The sequence below is a fragment of the Balaenoptera borealis genome, assembly GCF_965194805.1.
Source record: "Balaenoptera borealis genome assembly, chromosome: 8".
Classification (NCBI taxonomy): Eukaryota; Metazoa; Chordata; class Mammalia; order Artiodactyla; family Balaenopteridae; genus Balaenoptera; species Balaenoptera borealis.
Genome location: NC_138865.1, coordinates 14,468,409 through 14,489,866, shown reverse-complemented (window position 1 = coordinate 14,489,866; position 21,458 = coordinate 14,468,409). Strand labels below are relative to the sequence as shown.

Genomic DNA, 21,458 nt, shown 5'->3' with positions numbered 1-21,458 from the left:
ACTTGCAGATGTAAGAATGTTAACGCAGGGAGAGGCAAACCTAATACATTTTCTATCGTATTGATAGAGAAGTTGAGGTGAGTGCTGCTGCTTTTCTAATATCTCAAAATTATCAGCACCAGAGTTGAGATTGGATCAAAGATCCTTCCCTCTACCTCCCTGCCGGCTGTGTCGGGCAGGAATGGCATGGTCATTATTCCCCAGATTCCAGCAGCACAGATGCCAGAGATAAGGCTTTCTCTATCAGGTTGGTTTGTCTGGGAAAATTTTAAAAATTCGACTTCTCTTCCCTTCCCCCAGACTCATTTATTAAGCAAATGCCAGATGGTGAATTTCAGATTGTATTTCAGTTTCTCCATTCACTCAGAAATTTTATGACCTTGGTTTCATATCCACAGGGGGAAAAATGTTTCCAAAGAAGCTTGAAAATTATTGAGGGGGTTGAATGTCTCCCCAGTCGCCCCCTGGGACACATCTAGGGGTAAATGTATCTTTTTAATCTATTCATTTTTCTTGTCTATGGGGGCTACCGGATACATCATTTAGAAAGAAAAAGTAGGTTAATTTAATCCAAGAAATGGCCTGAATGATTCCTACTCTCTCCCTTTGTTATTCCCAAAGATGATTGGTTATGAAACTTGTTCTAGAAGGAGAACTCAGGATTGTTACTGGGCCAACCACCCACCATACTTCTGTTTTACAACATCGGCACCCAGATCACTCTACCAGCCAAGGAATAGGCCAGCCATACTGAAAATCATCACAGCAGCCATAAGCACCCATTCCCACTTCCAAGTACATACCTGAGTGAAAGGACTGGCTTCTGAGTGGCGCTAGTACTTATCAGGGGTGTCACTTTGGGAAAGTTGCTCAACCTCTCTGGCCTCAGTTTCCTATCTGTAAAATGATGGTCATGCTACCCACTTCTCAGGATTACTCTGAGGATAAGAGATAAGGTACCTAAAGCAATGCAAAGAGTCAGTACTCCATAGCTAGGAACCACGCTTATCATTTTTAAAATTACAGGGGTCATCTGTGTATCTTTATCCATAGGCTTGATCATGATGAAATCTTCAATGGGAGGAAACTTCCCTTAGGCTTATTAATTTATTTAAGAGGTAAGACATCTTTGAGTCAACTTCAGTCACGTTTTGGCTGCAGTTCATCTGCTTATTAATATGTCTGGACTTTCTCGAGGCTCCTGGCCAGCTGAAGATCCCATGGCCTCTGCCCAGTCTCAGGTGCCCAGATGCAGGGACTGGGTAGAGGGCAGTAGGAAGAGGCAGTGAGGGGTCCCCGCTCCAAGGTTTCCTGCACACTTGGCTGAGTTGCTCCAGCCCCAAAGGACTCGTGCCTTAAAAGGGACATCTCAGAGATTTCAGATAAGAGCAATTCACATTAGGGGGACATCTCATTGCTCTGTCTGGCCCCTCCGGGATAGACAGATTCTCTGCCCTGCAGCAATCACATCAATTCTTTCCATAACCCTTTTGGATGCTGTTTGATCTCCTCTCCTCCATTTTTTGCATATTTCTGACAAGATAGGGCACTATTTCCCTTATCATCTAACACGAATTATAGTTTGTGCTTCTCAGTGCTTAAAGGAAAGATTATAGCTGGTGTGTTATTAGGTTTGCCAAAAGATCTGAACCAATCTAAGATTAAAAAAGCACCTATCTAATATCTTCCTTAAAAGGTGAAAATTTATACGATCTGAAGAGAAACCAGAGTATCCTAATATCTTCCTGAAGATATCAATTTGGACAAAACATTAAGTATCTAAATACTATCCAAAATTGGGACCAGAGGGGAAGATGGAGGGAGTTACAGATAAACAAATGAAGAATTATAAACGAAATGGTCACATTATCTGTAGGCATATGAGTTTCAGTCTGAACCTCTGGGCAGCTGTGTTAGACTGGAAAGGGCATTGCATTTGAAATCAGAAAATTTGAGTTGTTTCAGCTCTGCTTTATACCCGTGCTCTTACGTCAGGCAAGACTTGAGCCTTAGTGTCCTGGTCTATAAATGGGGATAATAATTCCTGTCCTACCTGACAGACTGGTTGTGTCAATCAAATGAATTTAACATCTGTTAAAATGCCCTGTAAATTACAAAATGCCCCAAAATATTATTATCTGGTTATGGCCCAATAAAAAGGGGTTCCACATCTGTCTTTATACACTCAGTGCAGAGCCGATCTTGATCTCCAAGGAAATCGGGATCGGCTAATGACAGCAGTTTCACTGCTTCATTTGCTTTCAAAACCTCAAGTCATCTGGAAAATTACAGGGTTGGAGTGGTTAAGAATGTAAAGTCACTGAGGAAGGCATTTCTGGAGGGCCCTGTGGCCTGGTCCTGCTGGGTTGTACTGCATACACCATGGAGAAGTTTGCTGTTTTCAAGAGAGATGGAGTTGAAGAAACTAAACTAACTGGGAGAGGCTTTCTGTGTTCAGTCCCGAAAGCTGAGGAGGAAGTTAATTTGCTCAAGCTTTGCTCAGGACCTTTCTGGTACAGTGGGGAAAAGACCAAAAAAAAAAAAAAAAAAAAAGTCCTTCATGAATAGGAGGATGTGGAACACTCTGGACACCCTGTCTGAATTGCTGGGGCAAGAAGGATCCAGCACAGGGCATGGAGAATCAAGTGTGTCCCTCCCTCGATTCCTTACCTTGATCTCTTTCCTGGCAGGCTAGGCAGAATTTGCTTCACTAATAGAGTTCTTGAAAGATTTCAGCCAGCATGTGGGCTCATGTAGGAAACACTTTTCCTTCACACCGCGATAGTGGTGGATTTATGTTAGGACCGTGAGGTATGTCTTTCATAGCGTGCCCAACTGAGGGATTAATGCTAACATCAGTTTTTAAGTTCATAATGGTTCCCATCTCTGGGCCTTGGTGTTAGAGAGCCATAAATGTTCCCAGTCCCTAAAATTCTTTAGGATTAGACCTACCTCTAATGAGAGGAGGGGGAAGGGAGGGGACTGGCTCATGGTGAATAGGCAACACGCCCCAAATACTAATAGCTTCATTTATTCACTGGGTTCTATGCTTTACTTACTGTGTTTTCCAAGTATTTATTCTCATCTAATCATCAAAACAGACTTATGAGGGATGTATTATTACCCCATTTTTCAGAGGAGAAAACTAGTGCTGACAGAGGTTACATAACTAGCTCCTCATAATCACGCAGTACTAGACGTCAGAGCCAGGATTTGAACCCAAGTCTGTCTATAGTTGACTGTACTGTTTCAACTAAACAAAGATCTAATGAGAATTCCTCAATCCACACTCTTGAAGATGCTGTGCTGTCTTGCTCTGTGCCTTCAATGGGTTTTCTATCTTACAGGATAAGCAAAGAACACAGATACCCGTAACATAAGACCCTGCATGGTAGATGTCTGAAGGATGGGTCAAATTCACCAGATTGTAACAATAAGTAACTGACCAATCAGAACAGGTTCTGGCATGAAACAGTTGTCCTGCTGTACCAGTGGGTACAAGCTGATTAGCAGTCCCAGTATTGGATGAACGATTTGAAAGCCATATTCACTACCAACAGTCAAGGAGGGATAAGGTGAATCATGCTTGTGAGCCTACAACTAGAACTAGTTAAAACTTTTGTAACTCAAGTTATAATTCAACAAACACTTACTGCACTGTTGTGGGAAATTAGCTCCCCATCCTACCCCAAGTGTCCCCCAGTTACGTCTGAGAGTTTGCCCCATTGTGTAACATCCCATGGGATCTTTATCTGTGGACTGCTGGTCTCCTAGGCACAGCCATGTTTTTTTTGTTTTTTTTGTTTTTTTAAATTTTCTTCCAGATTTGTTAGAGTAATGGTGTGTTGGTTCATGGTTCCATCCCATCTCCTTTATTTAAAAAAAAATTATTTTATTGAAGTATAGTTGATTTACAATGTTGTGTTAATTTCCGCTGTACAGCAAAGTGATTCCGTTACATATACATATATATTCTTTTCCATATTCCTTTCCATAATGGTTCATCACAGGATATTGAATATAGTTCCCTGTGCTATACAGTAGGACCTTGTTGTTTATCAATCCTAAATATAATCGTTTGCATCTGCTAATCCCAACTCTCAGTCCTTCCCTTCCCCACCCCCTCCCCCTTGGCAACCACAATTTTGCTCTCTATGTCACAGCTGTGTTTTGGTGACCGCCATCACAACCCCCGCCATGGACTCTACAGAGGGGCCGCTGCCCTCCTTTTCCCTGTGATAGACTCATCATCTTGGGGGTAGTTCTGCTTACAAACCATTTTGCTGTTTAGAGTCTATTTTATTCTATTCTCAGGGATCTTTATTCTCCCTTACCTGTCTGGAAGAGTGATAGCAACATGGTTTAACTCTGGCACCATCCTCTTTAACTAATTTTATAGCTGGGCTAAATGAAAATTTATCCTTCAGCACCTAAGTCACAGAATACACATTGAGCTCTTACTGTTTAACCTGCTAGGTGCCCTGTCAGAGACAAAAAAACAAGGCACATTTTAACTCTTGAAGGCATTTTTACCTTTTCTAGAGAAACAGGACCGTTGAACACGTGTGCTCTGATGGGGACGGAGCATTCAAGAAGGAGCTTGGAGATCAGCTCTGCCTTTTGATCCTGGTGTGACCTTATTCACGTCACTCAGCCTCATATTGAGTCTTCATGTTCCCATCTTAAAAGAATTGGCCTTGATGATATTTCATTGCCATTCCAGCTCTTGTTTTCTAATTCCATGAAACACAAGACAGCAATGCTGAATGGTTTATAACCTACTGTGAGGATAAGAAATGGACTGTATGTGTTCCAAGAAAGGGAAGAATCATGATGTGCTGGGGGTGTCCCTGGAAGACTTGACGTATGAGAGGGGACTCATTTGAGTATTAAAGAGTAATAAGGTTTGGATTAGCAATAGAGAGGAAGAATTTGGTCCATTTCTATCCCGGGTATAAATGAATTGGGTTAAGGGAGTTACTATCTAAAGTGAAATTTTAGTTAGTAGAGGTGGTATGTGGGTGGGTGGATTAAGTGTGCACTTTTGATGAATTTGCTGTATTTCTGTCCTCAATTTGTTTTCCTAAAACCCAATTCCATTTCTTGTGCTTTTTTTCCTGCCCTTTAATCAAAAAATCACATTTTGGGGGTGCATTTCACCACTTCTTGTTCCTGAATTCTGAGGGAAAGAAAAGTTTACGTGTGTATTAATAACTGTCCATTGTTGTTCTTTCCGGAACTCCCTTCCCAAAATCTTCAAATCATCCTAAGGGCTCTCCCCCCATGTATAAAGAGTACAGTGGGGGGCTTCCCTGGTGGCGCAGTGGTTGGGAATCTGCCTGCCGATGTGGGGGACACGGGTTCGAGCCCTGGTCTGGGAAGGTCCCACATGCCGCGGAGCAACTAGGCCCGTGAGCCACAACTACTGCGCCTGCGCGTCTGGAGCCTGTGCTCCGCAGCAAGAGAGGTCGCGATGGTGAGAGGCCTGCGCACCGCGAGGAAGAGTGGCCCCCACTCGCCACAACTAGAGAAAGCCCTCGCACAGAAACGAAGACCCAACACAGCTAAAAAAAAAAAAAAAAAAAAAAGAGTACAGTGGTAGTTAGTCTTCAAAAAACACCCTCCCACCCTCAGAGAATCATGCCTCACCTTAATCATACTCCTGTATAGCCCGCTCTTTCTGAATCTGGACTATCCTTGAAACTCATTCAGTAGAGAAGTGATACCGCATGACTCCCAGGAATAAGTCATAAAAAGCTTTCATGATTCTTTCTGAATCTCTTGGAAGTTTCAGTCTTGGAAAACCCCCCATTGGAAACTAGCTAGGATAGTTTCCTAGCTATAGGATAGCTAGGAAAGAGGACAACCGCTAGGCCATTCTGAGGACCATCCTGCTGGGAGAGACCCAAGTCATGTGGAGAAGGCCAGGAAAGTGAGATGTCACGTGGAGAGAAAGGTCAAAGGACACCAAGATGGCTGACACGTAGGTGGTAAAAGTCACCTTGAAAGTAGATTCCCCCAGCCTAGTTGATGCCACATGAATCAGAGACAAACCTACCAAATCTTTCCCAGATTCCTGACCCATAGAATCATGATCACACAAAAATACTTATTTAAGTCAGTAAGTTTTGGGAGGCAGTGTTTAAGCTGCAGTGGATAGCTGGAGTAAGTACCACCGAGCCGCAATACTATTCCAGAAGTGTTTGCTGCAGGAGATTGGAAGATACAAAAAATGGCAGTAGACTGTAAGGCTGGAAAGAGAATTCAGGCCAGACTGTATTATTCTAAGACACTTGGGTTTTTTCCATTAATAATGGAAAACTATTAGAGTTTTTGATTAAGAGAATGACCTATTTGAATAAAAAATTACCTAGAAATCTGGCTGGTGCATCAGAGAGGAAAAAAACGGAGCCAGAAAAATCACTTAAGAAACCAAGGAAAAGAGTAAGGAGGGTGTAAAGTAGGAAAATGGCAATGGCAGTGGAGAAAGGGGACTGGGCAAAGTATGTTGGCAGGATTATTATAAACAGAACTTAACAACTAACTCGATTGGGGGTGCAAGGAAGTACAGAGGAGAGCCTACGAGAAACCTGAGTTTGTAAGCCCACACGACTTGAAAAACTGTCCATTAATAGAACCAGGGGACTTCGGAGGAGGATTTAGTTGGGAAGTGAGGGAGGGGATGGGAGAGGACGGATGATAATGAATTCAGTGTTGAGATGTTTTATTGGTTATCTAGTGTTGTGTTACAAAGTATCCTAAAGCTTAGTGACTTAAAACAAACATTTATTATATCACAGTTTCTCAAGGTCAGGAATCGAGGAGTGGCTTAGCTTGATGGTTCTGGCTCAGGGTGTCTCCTGAGCTTTCAGTCGAGCTGTCAGCACAGGCTGCTGTTATCTAAAGTTGTGACTGGGTCTGGAGGATCCCCCTTCAAGCTCACTCACGTGGCTGTTGGCATGAGATGGTAGTTTCTTGCCACGTGAACTTCTCCCAGTATGGCTTCCTCCAGGGCAAGTGATGAAAGAGAAAGAGGTGAGAGGAGGAAGGAAAGGGAGGGGAAAAGATGAGGAAGTGGGAAGGAGGGAGGGAGGTAGAGCCTGAACCCAAAGGAAGCCATAGTCTTTGCTATGGTCCTAGTGTGTCCCCCCCAAATTCTTATGTTGAAACCTAACCCCAAGGTGATGATATTAGGAGGTGGGTCCTCTGGGAGGTGATTATCTCTCATGAATGGGATTAGTGTCCTTATAAAAGAGGCTCTAGAGAGATCCCATGCTCCTTTGCACCACTACTTATCCTGCAGGGAGGATACTATGGGAAATCCACGACACGGAAGAGGGCCTTCCATGGACCATGCTGGCCCTCTGATCTTGAACTTCCAGGCTCCAGAATTGTGAAAAATAAATTTCTGTTGTTCATAAACTTCCCAGTCTGTGGTACTTTGTTACAGCAGCTCAAAGGAACTATCAATAAGACAGCCTTTCTATAATCTAATCTTGGAATGGATACACACTCTCCCACTTCCTTCCGTTGTTAGAAGCAAGTCACGAAATCCAGCCTCTAGCACAAGGGAGGAAAGTTAAGCTCCACCTCTCTAGAAGAGAGAATTTGTGAACATATTTCTGTTTAACTTTTTATTTTATATTGGAGTATGATTGATTAACAATGTTGCATTAGTTTCAGGTGTGCAAGGAAGTGATTCAGTTACCTATATATGTATCTATTCTTTTTCAAATTCTTTTCCCAATTAAGTTGTTACATAATATTGAGCAGAGCTCCCTGTGCTATACAGTAGGTCCTTGTTGGTTATACATTTTAAATATAGCAGTGTGTACACGTCAATCCCAAACTCCCTAACTATCCTTCCCTACCACCCTTCCCCACCTCAACCATAAGTTGGTTCTCTAAGTCTGTGAGTCTGTTTCTGTTTCGTAGATAAGCTCATTTGTATCATTTTTTTGATTCCACATATAAGCGATATACGATATTTCTCTTTCTCTGTCTGACTTACTTCACTCAGTCTGACAGTCTATAGATCCATCCATGATGCTGCAAATGGCATTATTTCATTCTTTTTAATGGCTGAGTAATATTCCACTGTATATATATACCACATCTTCTTTATCCATTCTTCTGTCAATGGACATTTAGGTTGCTTCCATGTCTTTGCTATTGTAAACAGCGTTGCAATGAATATTGGGGTGCATGCATCCTTTTGGATCATGTTTTTCTCTGGACATATGCCCAGGAGTGGAATTGCAGGATCATATGGTAGCTGTATTTTTAGTTTCTTTAGGAAGCTCCATACTGTTCTCCATAGTGGCTGCACCAACTTACATTCCCACCAACAGTGTAGGAGGGTTCCCTTCTCTCCACACCCTCTCCAGCATTTGTTGTTTGTAGATTTTTTTGATGACAGCCATTCTGACTGGTGTGAGGTGATTTTTTAAATCACTGCAGATGTAAGTTTTAGCTGCTGAGAGTCTATCTAGGTGAAGAGAGTTGGTGGACCTTAGGAAATGTGTGTATGGAATTCAGGATTGAGGTTAGAGTGTAAACCAGGGGTTGACGAGTTCTGTTTTGGTTTATTTTAGAATTGTATTCTGAGCATCTCCAATGTGCCAAGCACTCTGCTGAGTGAGGGGTATTCGCGGGTGAATAAGACAAACAAGGTGCCTGTCTTTATCCTGCTTACAGCCTAGAGCAAAATTCAATTAAGTCAACAGGAAGTTAAAAATAGAAAACTGTAATACCCTAGGAAATGAGGAGTCGGGGGTAAAGTTTAAGATGAGATTTGGAGGATGTGTAAGAATTAACTGGATGAAAATGGGGTTAGAAGAGAGACATAGAGGCCAGTGTAGGGATAACATGGATGTTGGGAAAAAAGCATGCTGCCTAGGAGATGGGGAGCTGGGCCATTGTTTTCAACCCGGCTGCTCATCAGCAGAATCTGGCCCATGGACTTATTTTATTTGGCCTGAATTCTGTTTTTTTTTTTTTTTTTTTTTTTAAATGAAATAGTTGCCAGTGTTTAAAAGTCCTGGATTTCTATTTTCTTTAAAAATTTGCATTCTCACGTGGCACATCCTGCTGGCGCTGAGACGGGCTGCCTTCTTCTGAAGGGTCTTCACTCTCGTTTATCCCCCTCCCTGACACTTTCAGTTAACTCCACTGCCGTCGTTGCTACTTGTCTCATTGACACTGTCCGATTGGCTTGCTTTGCTCAACCACACTTTCTGCCCCGTTCTTGTTGCCATGTAAGTTTGCATCCTAGATTTGACATTTGGATGCATTGGGTTGGCCAAAAAGTTGTTCGGGTGTTTCCATAAATTGTTCCGTAAGATGTTTTGGCCAATGCAATACTATGGTTCATAGAGATGTTTAAGTCATCCAAGATGATGGCAGATGTGGGATTGGGAGAAAAATGATCCCACAGAGGAGGAATTTTAGAGGGCATGGCAGAAAGGTCTGGAAGGGAAGGGAGGCTTGGCAGCATGGTCAGAGGAGTAGGAGCAGTTGTCTATATTGGATGAAGTGCTGGAGAGGACAGTGTGTGGGATTAGAGTCAGGGCTGTGAGACATTGTGAGTGCAGCAGGGCCACAATCTCTGAAAGAATAAGTCCTGGCAGTCCCGTGAAAGATGATGAAAATAAGAAGACCCAATTGTTACTGAGCACTTTATATGCCACGCCCTCCTCTGGGTCCTTCATATGACTGACCTCAGTTTGCTCTCACGACAGCTCTGTGAGGAGGTACTAGGATGACGTCATCATTTTTTTCTTTGCACATGGGGAAACTGAGGCAGAAATGAATTGCGTTATTACAGTTAGCCACAAGCAGAACAGGATTTTACCCCGGACCGTGCGACTCTAGAGTCTGAGCTCTCAACTCCCAAACTGTGGGAGAGAAAATTTGAAAGCAGCTTCAGAATGAGCCAGTTAAGACCTGCATTAATTGCATTTGTAAGGGATTCCTCCTCTCTGGCAGATGTAGAGAAGCCAGTCTCTCTGAAAGGAGGTAACTTCACTCTGGATTAATTGTGTACTCTCAGTTTTAGTTGATTATTTATTTATTTGTTTGTTTTTTAAAAACTGTTTTTGGCTGTGCTGCACGCCATATGGGATCCTAGTTCCCTGAGCAGGGATCAAACCCGTGCCCGCCAGAAGTGGAAGCACTGAAAGCGTGGCGTCTTAACCACTGGACCACCAGGGAAGTCCCAGTTTTAGTTTATTTTTAATTTTGGGGCAGGCTCCAGGGAGAAGTGGTCTGTCTTGATGCTATTGGCAGCAGATTCCCCAGACAGGATGAAGGGGACCGATCTTGCCTGTGAAGATAGTCTCAGACGGCACATTGGTGGTCAGATGCCTCGTTTCTCAAGGCTGATCTAAGTGCACAATCCAATGCAAGATTTCTGGAAATCCATATTTGTTACTAGTCACAAGCTCTTCTCAGGGGTGGGTCCAGTCTTGAGCTTGGTCTGTTGGCATCTTGTGTAGTCAAACATGGCTCAGGGTATGCAACCACCAGTGGAGTGCTGGAGGGCTGTACCCAAGCCTCAGAGAGTGCCCTGGCCTCACCAGCACAACTGGAAATGTTCAATCCTGACAGCCTACTGTTCTTTGCTTCCAGCTCTATCTTAGTGATAACTTCACTCTAGAATGGAAATCTTGAAATTCTGATGGCTAAAGCTTCCTCTTTCTTAGACCAGGTTTCTCACAGAGGGACCAATCAAATTCGCAGATGCAGATAACTTTAACTTGAAACGTAGTTTAGCAATATGGTTTGGTTTATCTCTTGGCCCTTCTTGAGTCCTGGGGACTCTCTGAAGAAAAAATGAACCCTTCTGGCTCCTGATTTGGGTAATCACCCTCAGCACTGGCTGCAAAGATTTCTTCCTAGCTGTATGGTGCCAGTTTTCTTTCTCGTTTTTCCTTCTTTTGCTGAATCAGAAAAAGCCTCAGAACAGAAACTTTCTCTACAGCAACATTTGCCCAACATAGGCATCTCGGACTGACAGCAATATTGCTGTGGCAGTTTGGACTTCCTGGAAATATTTTTTTCACAGTTGGAGACATGCTTAAATAATAAAACTAGGCTGTCATCCCTGGGTTAAGGGTGAAGGAGCTATTTATAGATGAACCAAAAAATCTATGTGATAACTCACATTATTGTACAAGGACAATGGAAAATTCTCCAGGAGACAGATAGCATAAAAAGAATTTGAAATTAACCTCATCACATTTTATTCATCAAGACCTTAAGTGGACTTTTTTTTCTGAAGGCCATGTAATTTTGATTCCTTTTAGTTCTTTTTTTAAAAAAAATAAAGCAGCAAGCCATTTAAATAATTATGCCAGGTCACAAACGGTGATCCTACGGGCCTATCTTGCCTGGAGACCTACTTGTTTTGCTCAATAAATATTTAATATTTTAGAAAATTTCAGTTGAAGTCCTGAAGCTGGGCTCAGGCCCTTGAGTTCACTATAGTCTATGCTACTCTTGCCTGCGGTTCCCGTGGACATCCAAGTGTGTGATTCCTGCTCTGGGTCTTCTCATGCCCAGATACATTCCAAGCCCTATGGCTTTGCCTTGTGTATTGCAGCCCCAACTAGTGTATCTTCCTTACCCCTTTCTTCCATTCCAAATCTTACATATCTCATACACTGCTTCCAAGAAGCCTTCTCAGGCTATTTTGGCCCATGGTGATCTCTCCCCTTCCTGTCTTCCCAACACACGTAGTTCCCGAAGACTAGGGGAAACAGAGGAAATGTGATCATTAAAAGATGTTATAACAATGTTATGACAAGATTTAAGATCCCTGAGGGCAGTTTTCATGCCATCTAATTGAAAATGCGCACCTCAGTGTCAGGCACAAAGCTTACACCTTGGAGTTCATTTAAGCATGTTGCATTTCAGGTTTACCTGGCTCATTTGTTGTAAAACTTCAAATAATGAAAACTGTGGGGTAGGAGGGAGGGGGGGTAGGGGGAGAGAGAGAGAGAGAGAGATATTAATTGTGGGGGAAGGAAGGAGGGAAAGAAGGAAGGGAGAGAAGGAGGAAGGAAAGACAAAAAGAAAGAGAAAGAATAGAAAGAGAAGGAGGGAGAAGGAAGAGACGAATTTGGAGTAATATAATGCATAAAGAATCACCAAGATTAAAATTGGATCAGACCTTAAAGAACATCTAGTGATCCTGCCTCATTTTAGCGCAGGAAGTTGATGTGACTAATTCAAGGTCATACTGCTAGTTAATGGAAGGGTGGAGCTAGTAATGTAGTCTGCAAACTCCTGTTACAATGTCATTTCTCTCTCTCTCCCTCCCTCCGTTCCTCCCTCCCTCCTTCTCCCAAAGCCTGAGTGTGAGTATGTGTGTACGAACAGGTGAGGGTGTGCACGTGTGTGTGCAAGCATGCGTACCACGGTATACATAGAGGATGCTTTGGAAGCCTCTCTATAACAAAAGCTCACTGATACACCAGAAATCTTTTCATGCTAATGGATAAGGGATGAATTGAAGGTGCAATATTAGGAATGCATGGTTCATTTGAATTGAGAAAGGGAATCCAGGGATACCTTTTAGAAAAGTTTTCATCTGTAATGGTTAAACAAAAAGTTGGTGCTTAAATGTGTCAAAACCCTTCAACCAACTAGAAAGCTTGACTGTCCTGACTGGCTCCTGCCCAGTTTATAGATGGTTAAGCTTTCACTGCATCTCCATTAGTTAGCAAATGTGATGCCTCAGCCTGTCTGAATCTTGGGAACCACGGAGGGAGGCTCCAGGTGGAAGGGGTGCCCTTGCGGGCGGCTTCTCTTGCCTTCCTGCTCTGTGTGTTTCGGGGATTGATATGCAGCTGTTCTCCAGATGCCGGCTCTTCCCCAGAAGCAGCTGCGTCTCAGCAGGGGCCCCTTCTATCAATGTGACAACCTGCTGAGGGCTTTGGAACTCTTCCAGATGTAAGGCATGTTGGGGCTATAAAACATAATCATTAGCATTATCTCCATTTTCATTTTAGAGTCTCAGCTGTTAAAGTTTCTTGTACAGATTTAGGGCTTAATTGTTCTCATTTTTCTTCATAGGTAGCTTCTTTTAGGCAGCATGGGACCTTCCCTTGGAGCTGCTTTCCAAAAAAGAAAGAAAGAATAGCTTATGAGAAATGTTCCTTAATTCTGGCAGGCAGAGAAGGCTGAGATTAGGGAGCAGTATTTTCCCAGCTGCAGTTATATGTGTGTCTACGAGCTAAACAAAATCGTCTATGGCTTTTTTTTTGCTGAATCACAGGGCTTTCTTTTGCTGAATTCACTTGGAATCAATTTCTCCTTTCTTTTTTCTTTTCTCCCTCCCCACCCTTTGTCAACACAGCCCCTGGCTTCCATATTGCCTGGAGAGAATCTCTTGTTACTTCATTTTTCTTGGCATCTATGCTTTACTCAAGAGGGAGAATATATATATATATACACACACACACACACACATATATATATATATATACACATATATATATATACACATATATATATATACATATATATATATATATTTGGGGGGGTTGCTACTTGAACATTAAAAAGCTAATGTTTCTTTGCAAGACTGTAAAAAGGCATTTCATAGTGAAGGTGAAGAAAATTAGACACATGGAGTTTGAAGGTCTGTGGAAACATTAACCAAAGACATAGATAAAACAATGACCTCGATAAATTTGCCCCTAGAAATTCATCTTGTTGGTTTATGCTCTAGCTGTTTTGTCTTGGAAATAGAATTTCTCAGTGCACAGCCTCATAATCACACTGAGTTTTGATGACAGGATTAGAAGTATTCGCAGAACTCCACGCTGATCTTCACAGGCAGGCGTCTATGGCATCAGCGCCAGGCGACTCGTGCCAGGAACTGCTGAGAAGCATTTGTTCACATAGGGAGCTCAGTAACTGGCCAGAAGACAGAGACTTATGCATACTGATGTCTAAATTTCCTGCAATGGTTTACAGGTCTTGAATTTGACATTCAGAATGTTCTTTTCAGTTTCCCAGACAGTTTACAAGATGCTGGACAGGCTTTAGCTACAGACCTCTCCTGAGGTTGGGTCCTGGGCTAGGTGGCCTTGAGATCCACTGTAAGCCTGGCTTCTCCAAGGAGCCAGAGTCTCTGCAGAGAAAGACATATAGGCTGGACAGTGGGTGCTGAACTTCAAGTCAGAAACTCCTTATTTCACCTAACAACGTAAAACAGTATGCATAGTAAGATCCTATTTTTTAAAAAAGTACATACACACCTATCTATCTATCTATCTATAAAATATTTGTTTAAAGGAAGATTATAAGACACAAAGCTAATACTGGTTTTGTCTGGGTGGTAGGATTATGGATTATTTTTTCTTACAAAGAAATAATATTTTGAATTTATAAAATAGCCATTTGTATTTCATTTTTTACATTTTTGTATTTCCTGATTTTTTTACAATAACCATGAGCTACCTTTATAATCAGCAAATATCTACAGATGTGTACAAATTTCTTAAATGTTTGAACCCCGAATTGGCATCAGAATTGGACAGTATCAGTGCTGAGAGTCTTTTCTCTACAAACCTACTCGAATCTCATTGACTTGGGAAATCCACTCTGTGTGCCATAAAAGCTAATTCAGACAAAAGCTGTGGAAAACCCAGATTGACCATTTTGTCATCAGTGTTGCAATGGGTTTCTCTAATACCTGTAATTCTACATCTCCTTTCAGCTGGTTATGTGGTGAATTCACTTGTCAGAACTCTAAAATCTCTTATGATCTGTGTATTTTATTGTTTTTTAATTATATACCAATAAAAAAAGAAATAAAAATTAAAAGTCAATATAAAGAGGAATGTACTTTTTCCAGACCTTTGTAATGTCTGTGAGATTATGCCACATATTGAATGACCTGGTCAGACCAAAAAAAAAAAAAAAAATGCCTGATGGGAACAGAGTATTAGTCTGTTATTTATGTAGTGCCAGAACCAAAGTATGAGATGTGGTTAATTTCCCTCCGTTGGAAACTGGGATAAATATAATATTAGGAAAAGCCATTAGGCCATCTCTTCCCTAAGAAACGGAAACTTAAGACATGCTGTCTCTCCTGTTGGAAGACATCAGTATCAGGGAAGGAAGGTCCTGAGCAAAGCCCTTTCTTCAGGTGTCATATTGGGAGACTGACGCATGAGAATAGAATAAGAGGCCCAGTGACATGAACATGTTTGCAGGTTACAAAGCATCATCTGTAATTAAGACTCTAGGGAGGATATTATACAAGATAACTTACATGGGATATCTTTCATTTTAAAAGTAATAAGGTAACCTTCAAATTGTGATTTTCTCCCTCAGTGTTTGATGTGAAAGATACTCAGCCTGAGGGTTCAGGTCTGAGCCCAATAGAGGGGAGATGTGCTAGCAGAGCTGAGGGAATTTTGGGGGGGCATTTCAATAATGAGTAATTGGCCTTAAACACCTGATAAGACCAAGAGCTTATTTCTTAGGACTTCTTTTAAATTTCAGTGATGCAAGGTGAATTGGATGATTAATCAACTATGTTTTGCTATTTAGCTAATGAGGTAAATGTAACTAGTGGTAAATATTTACCTAATGAGGTAAAATTAGAAAAATTCCAATGAGTGTCTCAATCTTCAATTTTAGGTTATTACATATAGAAACATTTTTTTTCTTTTTTTTTTTTTTTGTTGTCTTTTGTGTTTATTTTTCAGTCACACCACGGGACATGTGGGATCCTAGTTCCCAGACCAGGGGTGGAACCCGTGCCCCCTGCATTGGAAATGCAGAGTATTAAGCACTGGACCACCAGGGAAGTCCCCTAGAAACATTATTATATGAATAATAATATTTTAAGTTTATAGTGCATTATAGTTTGAAATGCATTTTCACCTACATGCTCTCAGTTATTTACCTTGACAACCCTCAAAGAAGTCAGACTAGAAATTACTCTATTTTTATTTTAAGGAAAATTAAATCTCAGTGAGATTAGGTGACTTTCCCAATTCCACTGCTAGAAATTGGATCTGGCCCCCACTTTGACTTCTGATATCCCTGATTCAAAAGGGACCCATGCTACTTATTTCTACTTTTGAAAAATCTAATTAACCAGAATCCACTATATTAATGGTCTCAGACACTCCAGATAAGTGAGTATCTTGTGCCTTCTAATTACCGAGTCTGCATCAACTTCAGGCTCCTCATGCCCTCACTGGTCTGTGGACTCAAATGAGGTCACTGTGACAGTAATAATTTAAATTTCTCCAGATCAGGCTAACCCCTTGAACAAGGTAGGAACTTCAACCCTCAGTTCCCCACTACCCACCACGTTATTTCCTTCTGGGCATGTTCTGTGAGTTCTCATGAATGATCTCATTTCTTCCCACTAAGGGCCCATGGGCTTGGTGGTACTTGGGGGGCAGCCCCAGACCACTGCTATTGCCATCATGCCCTCCTGGGATGCTGTGTCTCACAAGGGTGTCCTTGCTCAGGCCCTGGTTTACCAACCCTGCAAGTACCAGAGTAGCAGAGGTGGGGCGAAGCTGGTACAAATGATTGGACTTGGAGATTCAGACAGGAGTCAGCCCAACTATGTCAACTGCCAACATAAACTGATAGTAAACAGCTTAGCCCACGTGTCATTGAAAAGGGTCTGCAATTCCTTTTTTTTTAATATAATCACAAAGTTTGTGCTTTTTTTTTTTAAATTTTTATTTATTTATTTATTTATTTTTAAGGCTGTGTTGGGTCTTCGTTTCTGTGCGAGGGCTTTCTCTAGTTGCGGCAAGCAGGGGCCACTCTTCATCGCGGTGCGCGGGCCTCTCACTGTCGCGGCCTCTCTTGTTGTGGAGCACAGGCTCCAGACGCGCAGGCTCAGTAGTTGTGGCTCACGGGCCTAGTTGCTCCGCGGCATGTGGGATCTTCCCAGACCAGGGCCCGAACCCGTGTCCCCTGCATTGGCAGGCAGACTCTCAACCACTGCGCCACCAGGGAAGCCCCTGCAATTCCTTTTTAAAATGGGATCCAAATCTGCTTTTGGTAGCCCTAACCTTCCCTAAATCTCCCTGCTAGGCTGAAACCCTGAGAAGCAGGCAGTATGCTTCTCTTTATCACATGGGCATCAAAATAGAAGAGCTTAGCTCCCTTGCCTCAAGAAAAAAAAAAAAAAATTCCCTCAGCTCTGCTAGCAAATCTCCCCTCTATTGGGCTCAGACCTGAACCCTCAGGCTGAGCACGGAACTGACATCTGAAGCCAGATACCTGACTCTCCCCAGCTCCTGGTCTTCCCCTCCGCCGCTTGGGGATGCACACAACGTAGGTGCTCAAAACCTTCAGCAAAGACCTCCTATGCAAATAACTTACGATGGCCACAACTATGAGTCATCACACAGGCCAGAGTGCTCAGACCTATCTGGATCCCACTTTTGGCTCAAGCCAAACCTCTGCCTCCTTATCCAGTTGGAGCAGCAAGGTTAACGCCTGTGAAAAGATTAGTGCACGATCCAAGATAGAGTGTAATGAAATGCTAGACAAAGTATATGTCCTCTAAGTTCTGTAGGGTTTCAGGGTCAGAAAAGGTTAGTGTTGTTAAGAAAGACCACAGGTGAGGACAGCAGTGTGCTGAGCCCTGAGGCAATGGCGGGGTTTTGATGAGGGACCCTGTGTCATTAATTCTACTTGAGGGGTATTGAACATGCACATCCTGGTAGAGGACGCTTCATGAGTTTTCTAATTTCAGGGTTTTAATTGAAACCAAGTTACTGGCTTATTTTTCCCCCCATCTTCTGGCACTAGAGAGATAAGCATTTGAGTTCCAATTCCATGCTTTAATGTACTGAAGTGATCAGACAAGAGATGCGGTGTCTTAGATCAAAGTAGAAACTGCAGAGACCGGAAGTTATTAGATTCTCGTGTTTGCTGATGGATTGGATGTGAAGGTGAGGAAAAGAAAGGAGTTAAAAATGATTGCAAGAATTTTGGCCTGATAAGTTGGGAGGATGAAGGCCCCACCAGCTGGGATAAGGAGGGCTGCAGGTTGAAGATGTGTTTGAGGCGAGCAGATTAGGAGTTCAGTTCTGGGTATTTTCCATTTGGTATCCACGTGGAGATACCGAGCAGCCAGTTAGATATATGAGTCCGGAGGGCAGTAGAAAGCTTTGGGGTGGAGATACCACACTGAAGTCATTGGCATTGAGATGGACTTTAAAAACCACCTAAAAATGGGAGGAGATGGAAAAAGAGGCAAAGTCCCACGTCTGAGCCCCTTGAGTTAAGGGGGCAATCCAACATTCTCAGTAATTAATTTGTATTCCGGATCCTTGGGCTTCCGTTCCCTGCAAGCTACTTCCGGTCCAGCTTCTGGAATCAATGAGCTGCCATGCGGTGTCTGCTGGACGCTGAGCAATTTTCTTTTGCCGTGCAGGACATTCGCAGACTCCACTACCTGAGCCAGGCACCACTGCCATCTGCTGGGCACTCATGAGGCTTCTCCTGGTACAGCTGCACCCTCTGGATGCCATGATGCTGTCTCCTGCAGAGCTGTTGCTGTCCGGGGTACGTGAGGTCTCAGAAGTGGGTGGAAGGGTGGTGGCGTGTACGTAGGGGCATACAGGTTTACCAAAGCAGTACGGCTTATGGCCCCAAATTTAATAGCTGAAAACTCCAAATTCCCCCTCCTGCAGCCATCTAACCCCCATCACATTCATAGAATTCAAAGCCTAGTGACAAATACCATGCCAGCATGAGGATTGTCCCTTCCCTGACCCCACTGGACATGCTTATCTGTTTGACCTTCTCTTCCCTTGGAATGAATTCTCCCCTGGGAGGTTTCTTCATCCTTCATTCAAATAGACATTTGGCAAGTGTAGCACATCGGTTTGCCAGACATGCCTAGATATGCATCAGTCCTAACAGTGGGGCTTTTAGGCGTTTATGGGGCCCAAGTTCAGACTTTTTCATATGAGAATGCATCTCACATATTAGTTACTCGGAAGTTTACTGGTTTAGCTTGCCACATATCTGATTCATAGTAACATGCAAAAAGATGGGATCTGCTGATGGGTAGGTTTGTTTTCTGAAACCTCTTTGATCATTAGTCTGAAGGAAACAAAGTTTCAACTGGCATCAGGTAAGACAAAGCACTTATGTGGCAGTTGCTAGCCATTTGCTATTTAGCTGGTTTGGAGGTGAAAGTATGCAGAAGTCTTCTGGACAGTCATTATGCTTTTACGTAGTGAACAATGCTTAAAAGTATGTGGAAATGTGACTGTTTTTTTTTTAAACTCCTTACTTTTAAACGTTTTTTTCAAAGACTGTTTGCTTTTAGTTTAATTTAATTTTTTTTTTTTGGCTGCGTTTGGTCTTCCTTGCTGTGGGCGGGCCTTCTCTAGTTGCCGCGAGCAGGGGCTACTCTTTGTGGCGGTGCGCAGGCTTCTCACTGCAGTGGCTTCTCTTGTTGCGGAGCACGGGCTCTAGGCACGCAGGCTCAGTAGTTGTGGCTCACGGGCTTAGTCGCTCCGTGGCATGTGGGATCTTCCCGGACCAGGGCTCGAACCCGTGTCCCCTGCACTGGCAGGCGGATTCTTAACCACTGAGCCACCAGGGAAGTCCTGAAATGTGACTATTGAAATCGCATTTGTATTCATCTTGTTAGTTTTGATTATGCTCATGCTTTAAAAAATTTTAAGTTTCAAAGTTAAAAAAAAATTATATTACCATTAGGAACCTACATAGGCCTTAATATATACTTGTTTTTGAAGGGGGGCAGGCCCCACAGAAGATTTTGTCCATGTACGTATCTTACTGGTTATACCACTTCCCCCACTATATTATCTGTAGATCTGCTGAGACAAGGCTGACATTCTGCTGGTCAGTGTTTATTCTGACGGCTAGGAGTTCTCTCTGATGAGTCCATGCCAATGTCACATCAGTCAATAAATATTTTGAGTAGCATCCCTGGTTTTAGATAGAGCTGTTAACCCATTGATATAGTAATTTACATTTTATAGAATGATTTTACATACTTATTACATTGGAAAATTATAACAACCCTATGAGGTAGACGGGGGAGGTGTATCAATAATAGTCATTACTTTCATTTGAAAGATAAGAAAACTCAAAGTCACAGTGACCATGCCCCAAATTATACCATAAGAAAATATCAATGTCATCTTTAGAACTCAGGATCTCTGATCCCCAGGAAAATGTTCTCTTCATTAGGCAACGCTCCCTTCTCAAGGTTCTTCTGCCTTTTGTGTCATTATCCACACGCACTCTGGTTTCTCTTCAGAGTTACTATAAAGGAGAAAAGGTACAGAGTGAAGTAAGTCAGAAAGAGAAAAACAAATACCGTATGCTAACACATATATATGGAATCTAAAAAAAAAAAGAAAGAAAGAAAATGGTCAGAAGAACCTAGGGGCAAGATGGGAATAAAGATGTAGGCCTACTAGAGAATGGACTTGAGGATACGGGGAGGGGGAAGGGTAAGCTGGGACAAAGTGAGAGAGTGGCATGGACATATGTAAACTACCAAACGTAAAATAGACAGCTAGTGGGAAGCAGCCGCATAGCACAGGGAGATCAGCTCAGTGCTTTGTGACCACCTAGAGGGGTGGGATAGGGAGGGTGGGAGGGAGGGAGATGCAAGAGGGAAGAGATATGGGGATATATGTATATGTATAACTGATTCACTTTGTTATAAAGAAGAAACTGACACACCATTGTAAAGCAATTATATTCTATTAAAGATGTTAAAAAATTAAAAAAATTTTTAAAATTTTTAAAAAAAGGAGAAAAGGTAGAAACTTTTGCTTGGACATATTTCCCACAATTCCTTTTTTTAACAAAGTGACATCCCCTCCTCATTCTGGGTTTGCATGTTTGGAGGAATGTCGTATCTCCATGGAAAAATTAAGATGTGAATTTATAGGCTGATGTATGGGCTAGCGGAGAGGAGTGTTTGGTGGGTGATGACAGGGGTGTGAGGGATGTGAGGCTGTGAGCAGGTGTGTGAGAGGGTGTGATGGAACACAGAGATGTCAGGCTGAGTAGCATTTCCTCTCCACAGGGTAATTTACTATGGGACACTTGACACAGCAGGAAATGGAGGAGTAGATAGTGTAAGAACAGCTGGAACACCTGGAGAAACTTTAGACTTGGAGGGAACTGTGGATTCAACGTCTTCATTTCATTTGCTACCTGGTATTGTTTGTTATCTTTCTTTGGATGTATCAGCTTTTTTTTTTTTTTTTTTTTTCCACCTAACTGCGTGCCAAGCTTCCAGATGGAAGGAATGGTATTTTGCCTCATTTTCTCCTTGCAATGTCTGGCCAGCAGACATTGCATGTGTTTAGAACCCATTGTTAATTGATTGATTCCTGCCATTCCCAGTGGTCGTATATCTTATTACTCTGCAAGCTGTAGTTAAAAAAATCCATGAGCCCCAA

The 21,458-nt window shown here is 42.5% G+C and overlaps 1 protein-coding gene across 2 annotated transcripts in view; it reads left to right on the top strand.

Annotated features, from left to right (window-relative positions):
- LOC309633698 (uncharacterized protein) overlaps nt 1-21,458 on the top strand; it is a 203,540-nt gene that overhangs the window by 22,082 nt on the left and 160,000 nt on the right. For both annotated transcript variants that reach the window (XM_082402928.1, XM_082402929.1), the window contains exon 2: nt 18,434-18,564. In XM_082402928.1, the coding sequence (XP_082259054.1) occupies nt 18,434-18,564 (131 nt within the window). The remainder of the gene's footprint in view (nt 1-18,433; nt 18,565-21,458) is intronic.